General features: G+C 45.4%; 1 protein-coding gene across 2 annotated transcripts in view; it reads right to left on the reverse strand.

The window, feature by feature from the left end:
* Positions 1–17,070, reverse strand: part of SMYD1 (SET and MYND domain containing 1) — a 48,770-nt gene that overhangs the window by 18,036 nt on the left and 13,664 nt on the right. The window contains 5 exon segments of one of the 2 annotated variants that reach the window (NM_001083484.1): positions 5,054–5,243; positions 7,378–7,416; positions 10,171–10,301; positions 12,215–12,428; positions 14,946–15,122. In NM_001083484.1, the coding sequence (NP_001076953.1) occupies positions 5,054–5,243; positions 7,378–7,416; positions 10,171–10,301; positions 12,215–12,428; positions 14,946–15,122 (751 nt within the window). 2 annotated transcript variants of the gene reach the window in all.

Genomic DNA, 17,070 nt, shown 5'->3' on the forward strand with positions numbered 1-17,070 from the left:
ACACAACATTGCTAATTGGCTATACTCCCATAAAAAATAAAAAGACGAAATGGAAAAAGAAAAAACAACACATCTGATTTCAGAATCTTAAAATGTGACTATAGATTTTTGGGTGTGTTTAAGGATATTCTCCTAAAAATGTATAAAATATACAAAAATATTAAAATCTACATGTATAGTGTATTATATGAGCATAGATGGGTCCTTTCAGGATAAGTAAATGGGAAATAAATTAATTAGTACTAATGAACTCAAAGGGGCTTCCCAGGTGGCACTAGTGGTAAAGAGTCAGCCTGACAATACAGAAGACATAAAGAGACACAGGTTTGATCCCTGGGTCGGGGAGACTTCCTGAAGGAGGACATGGCAGCCTACTCCAGTATTCTTGCCTGGAAAATCCCATGGACAGTGGAGCCTGGCAGGCTACAGCTCACAGGGTCGCAAAGAGTCAGACACACTGAAGCAACTTAGCATGCATGCAATGAACTCAAAATAAATAAGAAACAGATATTCCATGTCATAATAAGTAATTCCTGTTTCTTATCTAATTTATTTTGAGTTCATTTGTACTAATTAATTTATAATTAAACTAATACCTTAACTTGGTTTCTATAAAAAGAAATTTCAAAAGATTCAAAGAAATAACTACAGTTATTTCATTTAATTTCAGAAGTGAGAAAAGAAGGTCTTGTCTCTTAAAAATTAGGTAGTGGTTGCTGCTGCTAAGACACTTCAGTCGTGTTCGACCCTGTGCGACCCCATAGACGGCAGCCCACCAGGCTCCCCTGTCCCTGGGATTCTCCAGGCAAGAATACTGGAGTGGGTTGCCATTTCCTCCTCCAATGCATGAAAGTGAAAAGTGAAAGTGAAGTTGCTCAGTCATGTCCGACTTTTAGTGACCCCATGGACTGCAGCTTTCCAGGCTCCTCCATCCATGCGATTTTCCAGGCAAGAGTACTGGAGTGGGGTGCCATTTCCTTCTCCAGGTAGTGGTAGAAGCAAGTTATGAAAAAATTACTCAGGTCCAGGCAGCAGGCGGGAAGGCTGGCTGACTTGCAGATAAGACACACGTTAACCTGCAGGTTCTAGAAGGTCAGGTTAAGGGTGGACACAGTAGCTTATTCCTTTCTGTACCTCCTGTGGTATTGAGCTTAGTGCCCCATACATACAAGCCAATACACATTTCCTGGACTATAGAACCTTTGATTCTATGAAAATGGGGTTGTTCCTATAAAGAACACATCCCTGAGTGTTTTGTATCCTGCCCTGCATCGAGATTGACTTCTGCTTGCACACACATGTGGGTACGCGTATCTGTGTGAGTGCATGTGTCCTTTCTAATTTTAATAATTAAATAAATTTAATTTTAATTTGCATACAGTGTTACACTCCCCTCCCAAATTCAATCCATATGTTTCAGTTCTAACCCCTAGTACCTCAAAACATGACCTTTTTAGAAATAGGGTCAGTGCAGGTGTAATTAATTAAGATGGGGTCAAACTTAATTAAGGGTGGCCCCTTCATCCAATGGCACTGGTGTTCTTATAAACAGAATGCCAGGTAAAGAGAAAGATACATGCATGAGGGGAAGACCATGGAAAGAGGCCCAGGCCCGTCTACCATCTAAGGAAAGAGGCCTAGAGCAGATACTCTCTTCATAGCTCTCAAAAGGAACCAGTCTAACCAAGACCTTGATTTCAAATTTTAGCCTCCAGAACTGGGAAACAATATATTTCTATTGTAAGTCACCCAGTTTGGGGTCCTGGGTGTTATGGCAGCCCTAGGAAACAAATTCATATGTAAATGTTTGGCCCCTTAACTCTTCTCCCTTAAGAAATAGAGCTCAGACTTCCCTGGTGGCACAGTGGATAAGAATCCACCTGCCAATGCAGGGGTCACGGGTTTGGTCCCTGGTCCGAGAAGATGCCACACAGCTACGGAGCCTGTGTGCCACAACTACAAAAGCATCCAGAGCATGTGCTCTGAAACAAGAGCAGCCAGCACAACGAGAAGCCTGAGCACTGCAACGAAGGGTTGCCCCTGCTCACCACAACTAGAGAATGCCTGTGCGCTGCAAGGAAGACCTAGCCCAACCAAATATAAATAAATAAATGATTTTAAAGAAAGAAGTAGAGCTCAGCTAATCACAGTAGCTAAGATGCAAAAACGACCTAAATGTCCATCAACAGATGAATTAATAAAGAAGATGTGGTGCCTATATACAATGAAATATTACTCAGAGATTTAAAAAGAATGAAATAATGCCATTTGCAGTTCCGTGGATGGACCTAGAGATTATCATACTAAGTGAAGTAAGCCAGAAAGAGAAAGACAAATACTATATGGTACCTCTTACATGTGGAATCTAAAATATGAGATGAATGAACTTGTCTACAAAATAGAAACAGATTCACAGACATAGAGAACAGAGTTATGGTTGCCAAGGGGGCAGGGAGGGAAGGATTGGGAGTTTGAGGCTGGCAGATACAAACTATTATCTATAGAATGAATAAACAACAAAGTCCTCCTACATAGCACAGGAAACTATATTCAGTATCCTGTGATAAACCACAATGGGAAAAAACATGAAAAAGAATTATGTGTGCGTGTGTATAGGCTTCCCAGATGGCACTAGTGGTAAAAAAAACCTGCCTGCCAATCCAGGAGACACAGGTTCTATCCCTGGATCGGGAAGATCCCCTAGAGCAGGGCATGGCAACCCACTCTAGTACTCTGGCCTGGAAAATCCTACGGACAGAGAAGTTTGGCAGGCAGCAGTCCAGAGGGTCACACAGAGCTGGACATGACTGAAGCGACTTAGCATGCACACACACATGTATAACTGAATCATTTTGCTGTATATCAGAGACTAACACAACACTGTAAATCAATTATACTTCAATTAAAAAAATAATAAATGAAAAAAAAAGAAATAGAGCTCCTTTCATATTTGTACATAAAGATATACCTTATCAGTTTTAGTGACTTTGAGGTATTGCCCTAACTTAAATATTTCCCTATTGGTGGTTACTTAGGTATTATTCAATATTTTGTTGTTCCCAACAATGCCACAGTGTCCTATCTCTTTATACATATACCCACGCATGTATGCAAGTATATCTGCAGGGTAATTCTTAGAACAGCTTGGCCAAAGGGTAAAAATATTATCTATTAAAAATAAAAATAAGCTAGTGGCAAAAAAAAAAATGTCTAGAGTAGCCTGGGGATGAGAGAAATGAGTTGGGGACAGCAGCACTGATGCCATAAGTAATTAGGTGGGTCCCACCATCTGAACCTAGAAGTCAATTTTGTTTGTAGCCTTTGCTGTAACCAGAGACAAGTTTCTGCCAACACACAGGATGCAGTGTATGTGTGCGTGCTCAGTCACTTCAGTCATGTCCGACTCTTTGCAACCCTATGGACTACGGTCCGCCAGGCTCCTCTGTCTAGGGGGTTCTCCAGGCAAGAATACTGCAGTGGGTTGCCATGTTCTCCTCCAAGGGATCTTCCCAACCCAGGGATCAAACCTGAGTTCCTTATGTCTCCTGCTTTGGCAGGTGGGTTCTTTACACTAGTGCAACCTGGGAAGCCCAATAGGATACAGAAGTTAATTCACAAGTATGTTTGTGTCTTCAAATGCACTGATGGATTGTGCATTATACAGAACTACTGAGTTAGTCTCTCCAAGGAGGCTGGCGCCCAGTTAAAAACCTATATGTGCTTTTTCCAGATCTGACTATAAGCTGTACCTGGCAGGCCACACAGGTAGGAGGGAAAGCTGCCCTCCCTACGAAAGACTTGGTGCAAGGCCAGTGCACCGCCGTCTCTGAAGGGAGGTGCAGCCAAGGGCTCAGGCCCATCCTGGCAGCTCACACTCTTCACATACGGGCATTCCTGACCCAGGTGCCTTCATTCTTAAGTCTCTCTCTCTCTCTTTAATTGAAGTATAGTTGATTAACTGAGGTCTTGAGGTCTTCTTCAGGAGCCTCTACTGAGGCCTGCTTATTGTGAAAGTGGAGTTGGGGGAGATTTTCTTTTCTTTTTTAGTATTTTCTTTGCCACACCACATAGCATGTAGGATCTTAGCTCCTGGACTGAGGATGGAACCCATACCCCATGCATTGGAAGCATGGAGTCTTAACCACTGGACCACCAGGGAAGTCCCTGGGGGATTTTGAGACATGCTTCCTCATTCTGACTCTGTATCCCAGACTTTTCTACTCCTAACTCTTCCCCCACCTCCCACCCCCTCACTCACATGCCTCAGGGTCCATAAAACTGTGGGGCCTTCAGTTCTGGGTCCCTCAGCAGTGAGCCAACCCTCACATCTATGCTGATCTACCTGACCCTCCACCTGTGTGCCTTCCCATGGGGGGAAAATGGACTGGGGGAATCGGCGCCCACTCCAGTCTCAGTCTCATGCTTTACCATTACAGGTAAGCGATTAAAAGCTTGCTGCTTTAATTGGTTATTCTGTCACCTAGCAGCCTAGCTCTCCCAATTCAGCAAGCCCCTGACCTCCTCGTTGATAAGACTTGCAATGCTCAGTGGTCTCACCATTGATGAGGAAAGAGCTACTCAGGAGGTAAACGTTTTAATCAATCTAAATATCGCCTGGTCTGCACATTGCCCATTTCCATAAGACTAGAAACATATCTGTGATAATCTGACAACAAATCTCTTTGCCCATCTGGTCTCTCTATGAGAAACTCTCTGCATCACTTAATGTGCAAGGGGGCAAGAAGAGGAACTTAAATTTACTAAGTGTCTACTCTCTATGCCATTTCCTTTACATAGATCATCCTGTTTAATCCTCATAACAGCCCCTCACAGTGGATGTCATGTTCCTATTTTACAATTGAGAAAACAGAGTTACTTCCCCAAGCTCAAAAACCTGGCAAGCAGTGGCACCAAGACACTAGCTAGGACCCATCTGTGGTGCTCTGTCCACAAATCAGCAAGACAAGGGCACCTTGGTTAGCTGGGGAATCCACCCTTGTCCGGCTCTTGAGGAAGATGCCCAAAAGCACCCCAGTAGTGGGGCTGCGTGTACCTTCGGGTTGTCTTTCACCCCCAGGAAGAGGTCATCCTTCAGCCCCTTCTGGCAGTGCTCACACGTGCAGTCAAAGTAGTACTGTCTCTTCAGCTGCTTCTTGCGTTCTTCACTGACGTTAAGGAAGTCGATATAGGACACCGTCAGCTCCTCTCCTTCTGAGATTTTGCCCAGGGCTCGGAGCTCAATTCTGGACCAAGGTAAAGGAGAAGAGTCAATCAAATCCAGGGTGGGATACATGCTCTTCAAGGTTTCAAGGAGTTGAACCTCAAAGACAACTTCCACTAACACTCTGAGAAAACATTCCTCCAAAAGGGGCAATTGTGACATAAAGGACAGTTTTCTGAATAGGTCTGCTCTACTTGTCATAACAATCAAATCTGCTGCATTCAGTCTGTTGCTCTGGAAGCAGCTCAAATAGACTCCCAGTAGAGAGCTGGGCTTGGTCATAAAAGCATATGAAGCTTCCATGTCTGCAATTATCCCTGTGTATTTAGCCACTGATTGTAAAAAAGGAAAGGAGAAATAATAAGGTACAAACTTCAAACAAGAGAAGACTTAATAGTCATGTCTGGTTGGTCAAGGACGGCTTCTCTCAGAAACACACATATTCAGTTACCCACAATCTTAACCCATTTTGTGTCTAATTATAAGGCCTGGCCTATCTAAACTTTTGGTCCAATGGTTCAGGCCAACATTAAGTGAGGAGAGTTATGCTTGGAGATCTCTGAAGGCAACTAAAGCCTGGCTCTTTAGTACCCCACTGCATTTTTCACTTTTTTCTTTACTTGGGGACATGGATTTGGGGTTGAAGGTGGGTTAGAAAGAGCAGATGACATTTCAACCACCTTCCAGCCTAGACCTGAGCCTCCAGTTACCTACAGCACTACACACCTCACCATGTAATAGAGACAGAATGTGCTGAAGACAAAAGGCCGCTGCACAACTGACACCCAGCTAAGCCAAACCAGCAGAGACCAGCCCGTGGGCCTCTCAGCCATGCATCTTCTACCCACAAGGCCAGAAGCTATAGAAAGAGTAGTGAGCCCAGAAAACTGTGCTTCTGTATCTAAGCTGTGCTCCTGTATCTCCCCAAGATCCTGGCACCTTCCTTCCCAGAGAGAACCCATCACCTAGAGAGTGAGTGGCAGGATGCGGAGGGCTAGGAAAGCATCAGCAGAGAGGTCCGCAGTCGTTCCCTTCACCTCCCAGAGAGGCTGAGTCAGATGCCATGTGAAAGGCAGGAGATGGTCTCAGTCAGAGGCAACCCCTTCCACTTGTTCTGAGGTGACAGCCCATCAAGGAACAGCTGAATGGCAGTGACACGTGTGTCCAGGTATCTGAGGTGACTACTCCTCTCACAGTGGGGTACACTGCGATGCCCAATAAATGTGATCATACACACACACACACACACACACACAACTTATATGGAGACCGGCAAAATTGTCACCTTTAGTCCCTTGTTTCCTTTCATCTCCACCCTAATTTTTGACTGTTACTGAAGGAGTGAGGCCTGGTGTGCTGCGATTCATGGGGTCGCAAAGAGTCGACACGACTGAGCGACTGAACTGAACTGAACTGAACTGAAGGAGTGAAAAGAAAAAGGAGAGAAGGGCAAGATGGCCTACTCGCAGCTCTGCTTAGAATCCTAATATGTCCTAGCTGCAGGGCATTGACCTTCTCATTTCACACACGAGGATGCTGATACCCAGAGAGATGAAGTAACTTCCCTGAAGGTCCCACAGCACTTTGGCAACTGGGCCAAGATTTTGAACTCAAGAGCTTTATCATATCATACTGGCCATTAATTCATGGTTGGCCCAGAAGCCGTAAAGAGAATATACGAATAAATACTTACCAAAAACATCACAATTACAGATACCAATCATAGAACTAGTCTGAGTACGAAATTGGAGGTTATGAAAAAACACACAGTCCTTTAGTAAGTCAGTAATATCAACAGTCTTCATTTCATGGTAAACAGGGTTTAGAGGAATCATGTGTGTTTTTCTAAGAAGATGTGGACTGGAAGGGACTGTCATACTTTGGGGTTAGAGGAGAGAAAGAAATGAAGAGTAAAAGAGAAAGAAGAAAGGGAGGAAAAGCAAGCACAGCACAGAAGGTAGTGGTGGGTGAGGAACAAGATGATTAACATAAATGCATTAAACATACAGTATTCAGCAAAGATGAGATTTGGGGGAGCGGACAGGCATTACAGACAGACAGCAACCAACGGGTCTCAGGAAGGGGCATTCCCAGCAAATCAGGCAAGTGAGGGAGATGGGTCAGAGGAACAGGGAGGTTTTCAAAGACTGACCCACCTCATCTGGGTGTGAAACATGGATTTCACTGCCTCATGACTGAAAAACAAAACAGACACCCAAATGGAAATCATTATCATCGGCTCATCCCATACAGCTAGCAACAGTGCACAGCATTCCAGGTTATGCCATCAAAGCTTTGGCCAGCACAACCAACTCTCTCCCAACCCCTTCTAGCTGAGCTCCCTTGGCAAGATGTAGCCTGGTTAATGGAAAGTACATTTGATATGAAACGAGAAGTTCTGGGTTCAAAAGGACTCAGCCTTGGGCAAGTTACTTCCCTTCCCTGAGCCTTGATGTTTTCATCTGTAAGCTAACAACAAGACTGTCATAAAACAATGAATTCAAAAGTAGAGGGCTACCATATTTTTCAACGGCAGGGCAAAAAAAAGCATGCAAACCATTCATGAAAGATGCTCCTGGTTGCCCAGGCAAATTTGAACACCAAATCATGGGCAAATCGGGCTTAGAGTAGCCCTTCAGAGCCTTAGGGTCTTCTGAGTGGTTCGCCAATAGGGCTTCAACTTCAAGTCACCAGCAGCATTGCCACCAAGAAGCAGAATCAAACAATCCTTGGATGGTTTACTCTGGCTAATTTCTCTTTAAAATGAAAGATTGAGGGCAAGAGGAGAAGGGGGCAACAGAGAATGAGATCGTCGGATGGCATCATCTACTCAATGGACATGAGTTTGAGCAAACTCCAGGAGATAGCACAGGACAAGGAAACCTGGCGTGCTGCAGTCCATGGTGTCACAAAGAGTTGGATAGGACTAAGCGACTGGACAACATCAATTTCTCTTTTAATGAAATAAATGTTCCTGCAGGCATTCTTTTCCATAAATAAGTGAAGTAGAGTGCTAAAAAATCATATGGGAAGCTACATATTATTATCCCTCTAAACAAGCATCTTGGGCATAAGGGTGGCCTCTTTTGATGTCTGTCTTGGGAAGAGTTTGAATATGTCTGGAGACCAGTCACACAGGTAGTATGTAAAAATTGCTAGGATTAGAATTGGACTCCTAACATCACAACAAGTATTCTTTCCACTATGGCAGGCACCTAGACTGTTACTGCAAAGTCACCTTCTCTCACACAACAGCCAAGAAGCTCGGGTACTGCATGTCTGCTCAAAATTAGAGGATGCATCGAAGCCAGAGTGGACACTGAAGTGGATCTGAAGAAAGGGCCCCTCAGGTTTCTATGGTAGTGACAAGAAGGGCACTGGCTCACCACCACTTATGGGAGGGGTACCCAGAAAGACCAGTCCCACTTGTGAATTTAATCCTCCCTGCCTACCAGGTAACTCCAGACACCAGTCCTTCTGAGGCGGATTCCATGAAGTCCAGGCCAGGGACCCCAAGAGGTTTAGGAAGGGAAACACAAATATACTGGGAAAAGATTGTCATCTGGGTCCAAAATAAACTTTCCTGTCTTGAGGGACTTTCTCAAGTGCTCAAAAGCCTAGTGTCATGCATGCCCTTGCTTTCAGAATTAGGAAGGAAAAGGGAAATCAGAGTCCAGGCTCCACTGGAGCATAAGCTTGTTTCTTGGCTGAGAACCAGAAACCATTATTTTTGGGGGCAAACCTGCTCATTGTTGATGGCTTATAGTCAACTTGCATCATCATAAGAGCTCGTCTCTAACAGTAAAAGAAATATTTCTTAAGCCTTATATCCCCAGTAGCTCAGACAGTAAAGAATCTGCCTACAATGCAGGAGACCCGGGTTCCATCCCTGGGTCAGGAAGACTGCCTGGAGAAGGGCATGGCTACCCACTCTAATATTCTTGCCTGAAGAATCCCATGGGTAGAGGAGCCTGGTGAGCTGCAACCCATGAGGCCACAAAGACAGACACCAACTGAGTGACTAACAGTTTTCTTTATATCCCCATAGCTCCCCCTGTCTGAACCATGGACAACCTGGATTCATCATTTTTCTGACTCTTCTCCATTTGCACCCCACCTCAAATTCTGTTCTCTGCCCTTCAGTCCTCTGATCTGTGCCTTCCAGGGGGCGAGGGTGAGCTCTGAAGTTTTCATAACCAGATTCTTTGGTCATCTGGCTTCTGGTTTAGCCAATGGGAGGAGATCAGAAGGTGGGAGGAGAGAGAAATTGGGGTATTTAGTCTCTTGGCTCCCTCTCTGCCTGACCACGGTTCCAGCTGTGGCTGGTTTCTCTACAGGCACAGTTGAGCTGTTGGGCTGGGGAACAAACGGCTCCCTCCCATGGCTACAGCTCTCATCAGCCACAGAAACAGCACTTCCTCCATCACCCCTACAAGTCTAGAGGAGGTCATGATTTCATGTTGCTGCCCATACCCTGGACACCTCACCATTCTTTTGTCAGTTTCTTCAGCTTTACCCACACTTCTATCAATTGCCCTTTTATTAAATTCTCTTAGGGTAACCCTTGAGTGCGCCTTCTGATTTCTGCTGGTAACTTGACTAACACATGCTCCTGACAGGCGCCTTCTTGGCCAATGATGCTCTGCAATATACCCCTAGATAGAAAATCTCAGGCTTCAAGTTTGAAATTACACAGTAGTTAGAGGTTTATTTAACATATCTCAGCCACCTCAAGAAATATACAAAGACTCAGAAATCACTTTGCTACCTTCCTCATTACATTTTTCCTCTCTACACTTATTCTGGAATAAAATTTCAATTTTCTATCCAGATGAAATCCATGCTAGTTCAGGTCCAACAGTTTACTTTTGGTTTAAGTCAAGTGTAGAGATGATACCCTACTGTCTCCCCATCCCTAGCACACCAACCCAAGTTAAAGACATACTCACTTGCCATTGTTAAATATGACAGTGCAGTTGGGCCAACAGTCATGGTTCACCAGGGCCAGGTTGGGGAAGACGCCCACGCCCACAGCCTGCAGGCCTCGCTGGTCACTGAGTGTGAAACCATTGCAATTAATCTGCCCAGAAGAAAAGATGAGAGTCAGCTAACAGACCAGACATAGACTTGGTGCAGAACACTAACCAGCTGTTGAAAGTATTTTAAAAATAGAAAACGTGGTCTCATTCTGGAAATGCTTAGAGAGTTTGGAAACAAAACAGTTAGTCTCCTGATCTCTATGTGATTCCAAATGACCCTCAAGATGAGTACCACGTGAGAGTCTCAATTTGCACCATTACCTTGAAAGTCTAGGGTAGCTGTATTCTTAAAAAGTCCAAGATAGGAATTCTCTTGTGGCCCAGTGATTAAGACTCATTTCCTTCACTGCCATGGGCAGGGGTTCGGTCCCCGGTTGGGGATATAGGATCTCACAAGCTACACAGCAGTGCCAGAAAAAGCCCCGAACTGCCTCTTGTGTTGCAGAGATTGTGTACAATAATAAAATAATATCTGGGACACTGGGATGGTTAATTTTATGTCAATTTGGCTGGGCTGTGGTGACCAGATATTTGGTTAAACATGATTCTGTATGTTTCTAAAAGGCGTTCTTTGGGTGAGGTGAACATTTAAATTGGGAGGCTTAGAGTAAAGCAGGTTAGCCTGCACAATGGAGGTGGGCCTCATACAATCAGTCGAAGACCTTCATAGAGCCAGACTGATTCCCCAAGTAAGAAGGAATTCTTTCAGCAGACTGCCTTTGTACTTGAAACACAATTCTCCTTTTTGGGTCTTCAGCCTACTGGGCTACCAGCAGCCCCTACAATCACAGGAGGCAGTTCATTAAATCTCTTTCTCACTCGCTCTCTCTTTCTACACACACACACACACACACACCCACATCCTCGTGGTTCTGTTTCTCTGGAAAACTCTACTACAGAAGCACTGGCACGTGGGGAGGACTCTGAGGTGCTGAGCACGATCATACTATTTTATTACGAGAACTCCCTCCTCAGCCCACTCACCAGCAGCCCAGCAGGCACGCAGCCTGCCAGATGGGAGACAAGTTCCCACAGCCCACAGCCTGAGTCTGCTGACCCACTGGGCTCCCATCCTCTCCTCCCTCATGGCTTCAGAAGGCCTGGATTTGTGGCTCAAGACAGAGCCCTCCAGAAAGCCCCTACTCTCCTCTCCCTGCATCCCCATGATCAACCCATTAGATCTGGAAAAAGGAAGAATCTTATTTCCAAAGTGCCTGGTCAGCAAGAAGAAATAGTGACTGGATCTTCATTTTCTTTTCTTTCAAGATTTGGGGGGTGGAGGGAGGTGGACCATGTTTAATCTTTATTGAATTTATTACAGTATTGTTTCTGTTGTTCTGGTTTTTTTGCATGAGGCATGTGGGGGTCTTAGCTCCCTGACCATGGATGAAACCCATGCCCCCTGCATTGAAAGACAGAGTCTCAAGCACTGGACCACCAGGGAAGTCCCCCTGGGTCTTCATTTTCAATGTGGAGTAGAGAAAGTATAGAAGTGCAGATGAACAAGAAAGTAAATCACCATCTAAATATGCGGTGGGAGATAAAGAGTAGTTTTCAGGTGGGATGTTGGTTTCAGACCCCACGGGAATGACCTCATAGTAACACAAGACCAGAAAGAGAACTGAGTGAGAGCTACTCATCTAAGGCCTCCTTTGCCCTCCAGAGCTTTTCTTGGCTTCCCCAGTCCACACTTTATCTTTTGATGCAGATCATTTTTAAAGTGTTTATTGAATTTGCTACAACATTGCCTGTTTTGTTTTGTGTGTGTGTGTGTCATGTGTGATCTTAGCTGCACATCCAGGGATTGAACCTGCACCCCCTGCTTCCGAACGGGAAGTATTGACCACTGGATCATGAGGGAAGTCCCTCCCCTTCCTCTCTGACCTGGCAGCGCTGGGGTCGCTGGCCCACCTCCACCCCACCCCATCCCCACGTTGAGCGAACTCTTACGCACCACACCGAAGATATGGGAGATGTACTGCATGCTGAACTGCTGGCTCTGCGGCGGCCAGTACTGCAGGAACATGTCCACGTCCAGCCGCAGCTCCTTCTGCTCCTCCTCCCCGAAGTGCTCCACGTGGTTCTGCAGGTCGTCCACGGAGACCAGGCAGCCCTCGGTGAGCCCGCTACCCTCTCTCTCCACCCGCCACATGATGCGTGCCGCCAGCCTGTGCACAAGGGTGGAGTGAGTGAGGCCTTACTGCGATCATTATTTCCACAAACACTTGTGGAGTGCCTCCTGCTGCCTGGCGCAGTGTCGGGCTCAAGGTAACAGTTCTGAACTAGATGGATGGAATTTCTTGTGTTGTGAAGCGTCTTAGAGTGGTGGTTGGTGGTTTAGTCACTAAGTCCTGTCTGACTTGCAATTCCGTGGACTGTAGCCCTCCAGACTCCTCTGTCCATGGGATTTCCCCGGAAAGAATACTGGAGTGGATTGCCATTTCCTTCTCCAGGGGATATTCCCCACCCAGGGATCAAACTCAGGTCTCCTGCATTGCAGGTGGATTCTTCACTGACTGAACTATGAGGGAAGCCCTTTTAGAGTCGGGGAGACCTAAGTTGAAAAGATAATCTAAACTAGTGCTAAGTGCTATGCCCAAAATCAAACAGGGTGACCTGAGTGGGAGCGGGAGGGGAAGCCAAGGTGCTCAGGGGAGGCTGGAGGAGGCACACGGGGCTGCCAGTGGAGTGAACAGGAGCCAACTCTGTGCAGATGGGGAAAGAGCAGCGAATACAATGGCCCTAAAGAGAGAGAGAGAGCTTGGCATGATTAGAAGCAGCAAAATGGGGACTTCCCTAGTGGTCCAGTGGTTAAGACTATGAACCTCCACAACAGGAGACATGGGTTCAGTCCCTGGTTGGGGAGCTAAGATCCCACATGCTGCAGGGTCCAGTGAAAAGAAGCAGGGGGAAAAAGAAACAGCAAGATGCTGGGGCTAGGGAGCAAGGAGAAGAAAGCAAATAAAGGTGAAGACGGAAACGGAAGCCATATTTTGTGGTCTGGGAAGCCATGAGAGGGGCCTGGGGACACAGTGAGGTCCAGTTACCTGTGTCTCTCCTGACCCTGCGGCTAACTGAAATGAGCACTGGAGAAGTCTGATGACTCCACTTCTTACTGTGTGACTCTGGGCAAGTTGCTTGCCCTCTCTGAACCTCTCCAATGGCAAGTAAAGTGAGGGTAATACACATTCCATGCCATGCTAACCTCCAGAGTGCTGGTTCTCATACTGCCCTCCCTTTACAGAAGGCAGGAAGAGACCAAAGAAACAGGTCCACCACTCCAGATTGGTGGTGGCACTCTGAACCTGCAGGGCACTCACTTAGAAAGCTTGTCTTGGGTGACCACAGATAAATAGATCTTTCACAATACACATGTATAGCAAATCAACACAATGTACAATACATTTTAAATATCAATATCTTACGACTTAATCAATTACACCTCAATAAGAGGGAAATTTATAAGTAAATAAAATTGCACATGAAATTACAAAAAGAAGGAGTAGGGGGAAAGAAGAAGATTTCAACAGATGGAACTAAGGGGGACAGGAGATGGGGAGGCTGACTAAGCAATTTCATTTTGCAGTTTCCCCTAAGTTACCAGGATATGATGATTCCAGTCTGGGCTTTAACTTCACAGTTAAAATGCTCAGTTCAAATGCTTCAGCATCACCATCCCCATCTCCTCCACTCTCCATTGCCAGCTTCATAAGCACCTACCTGCAATCTAGCATCAGGTCCTACCCTGGCAGAGCCTCCTGGACTTAGTAGCTCTGGAATTAAGGTATTGGCGCAGAGATTTTTGCAAATGCAAATGCATTTCAGGTATTTGTACTGAGTCCAAAGGGCTAGTGTACAACCATGGGGACGAGTGGAGCTGTGATAATTTGAAAAGTTCTATTTTGTTTAAAGAGGTTAGTTGCTATTGAGCTCTCATTTTGCCAAATCTTCACTTTTTTTTAAGAGAAGCCAGAAATCTTAATTTTTTTAATGTGCAACTTGCTAATTTTTTGACATAGTAGGTCAGTTTTTAATTAATTTTAATTAGAGTATACTTGATTTACAGTATTGTGTTAATTTCAGTTGCTAACCATAAGTTTGTTTTCTATATCTGTGACTCAATTTTTATTTGGTAAATATGTTCATTTGGACATTTTTTTTTTTAGATTCCTCATATAAGCCATATTATATGATACTCAGATCACTTTTTAAAAATTAAACATTGAGGAGCCACACAGAACAAGTTTGCAGCCAGCTCCAACCAGTGGAAATTCCCTCATAAATGGGCTTCCCAGACCAAGTGGGGCGGGGCTTCTCTGATGACTCAGATGGTAAAGAATCCACTCACAATGGGGGAGACCTGGGTTCAATCCCTGGGTTGGGAAGAGCCCCTGGAGGAGGGCATGGCAACGCACACCAGTATTCTCACCTGGAGAATCCCTGCGGACAGAGAAGCCTGGCAGGCTGTATTCACGGAGTCGCAAAGAGTCGGACACAATTGAGTGACTAAGCACAGCCCAGATCGAGAGAGAGCACAGAAGCAGCAATCGTAGTCTGTTTGGGGCTTTCTCTTGATTTGCTCTCAGCCCAGCTTGCTTGGACCGAGGCGTGGTGCCCCCGCTGCCACCCGACTCCTCACCTGACATTTGGAAATGCAAAGCCCCACCCCAGGGCCCAGCTCTCACCTGATGTTCTCGTTGGGCACCTTGCCATATCTCTTGATGGCCGAACATTCATTCTTGTGGTTCAGCCAAGCATCTTTCTGGCAGGTGCGGTCACAGTAGTGGGCAAACTTGCACTGCCCACATCGGTGGAGCTTCTCCTGCCTCTTGAAGCAGGTGTGGCACACAACATTCACCAGGCTGGAAATAGGGGGAGAAAACTCTGACCATGGGGCACCACACCAGCTGTTGGGAGACTGGCATTTGGGTATGGGGTCAGTGGGCTGTCCTTGCCTTTCTCAGCTTCAGAGTCCCACCTTTCAAAATGAGGGGCTTGGGTTTCCAAAGGTCCCTTCCAGCTGTAACCATTCTTTTTTATAATTTTATTTATTTATTTTTGGCCCTTCTGGGTCTTCATTGCCGCGAGGGCTTTCTCTAGTTGCAGCAAGCAGGGGCTGCTCTTTAGTTGCAGTCCCGGGGCTTCTGATTTTGGTGGCTTCTCTTGTTGCAGAGCACAGGCTCTAGGGCTCCAATAGCTGTGGGACTCAGACTCTAGAGCACAGACCCAATAGTTGTGGCACATGGGATTTGTTGCTCCACAGCACGAGGGATCTTCCCAGATCAGGGATTGAACCCATGTCTCCTGCATTGGCAGGTGGATTCTTTACCACTGAGCCACCAGGGAAGCCCTGTACCTATTCTTTTGGCAGATATTTTTCAGTGAAACTAATGAAAGGGACACTGTTGAACTCTGCATATAAACCCTCCAGGTTAATTCAGTAAGTATAGATTTACGACCTGTATGCGTTAGGCACTGGGAATATCGCAAGTTGCTGGAGGAACAATTGAACTGGGGTCACCAGGCAGCATGAGCAGCACTATAGGAGGAGGGACGCAGGGTGTTCATGGATCACAACATAGGAGTTCCCCTTTAGGAACCAGGGACGTCTTCTAAGCCAAGGGAGTGGGTGGAAATTCCTCACAGTCCTCTTGCTGAAAGTCACAGGTCATTAGCACCATGGCATGGGAGAGAGCATTCTGTGTCACGTGTCCTTCTCGTTGTTGAAATAGACTGTCCTTTTCTCCAAAGAATAAAAAAGTCATAATTATCTACAGTATAATGGGACATGACCTGTTTTACCCAGAATGACATCTACATATTTATGTCACAGTTCTGTGTGTTTAGCAAGAGTGAGAATGACACAGTTGCTGATATCACCAGTGTTACGTGATGTGTTCTCTTGGCTCAGAGAGAAAGTGGAAGTGATGGGTGGCCAACTCCACAAACCGCTGTGAGGTGCAATGCCAGTAATTAATCATAAAGTGCTCAAGGCTTTGAAAGGTTAGTGCTTACTTACAGGTTAGGTTATTCCCATAGTAATGTCTTCCTCACTCCCTTGTATTCCCTGAAGTTTTCCCAATGAGAGAGGAAGAGTAGAATTACTTATAATTGCGCAGAATTGCAGCCCGTTAATTACTATGCCACTACTACTACTTGGACCAGGAGAAGGCTAGGGACAGAGCCCCAAGATACTACAATAGAGACCTCACCCCATACTGGGTGATGGAGAGACCTTTACAACAATGTATACAATCCCTTATCAGGCCTTGACTCAATTCAGCCACCAGTTCAACAATCTCTTGCCCTCATTTTGTCTCATCAGAGTCTTTACAATCACTTTGTTATAATAAATGTTTAATTACAATTCAACTTCCCTGGTGGCTCAGACGGTAAAGCATCTGTCTACAATGTGAGAGACCTGGGTTCGATCCCTGGGTTAGGAAGATTCCATGGAGAAGGAAATGGCAACTGGGAAGACAGTGATGACCTATACACTAAAGGGTTGCTGTGACGGTTTAACAAAAGAGAATTGCTTAAAAATATCTCTGAAAATTGCAAAGCACTGTGTAAATGGGACTCTTGTGGGGACTGAAAAAATGAGACTAAGGAGGAGAAATGTGGCTTGGTGAAGGTCATCAGCTAAGCTGGCTGGCAGAAGCAGTCTTTCTCTTGGAATCTAAGATGTGGTTTTAAGTGGGAAGGGATAAACTAGGAATGTGGGATTAACAGATACACACTACTGTATAGAAAATAGATAAACAACAAGGACCTACTATATAGCACAGGGAACTATATTCATATGTTGTA

This window comes from Bos taurus, chromosome 11 (genome assembly GCF_002263795.3).
Source record: "Bos taurus isolate L1 Dominette 01449 registration number 42190680 breed Hereford chromosome 11, ARS-UCD2.0, whole genome shotgun sequence".
Classification (NCBI taxonomy): Eukaryota; Metazoa; Chordata; class Mammalia; order Artiodactyla; family Bovidae; genus Bos; species Bos taurus.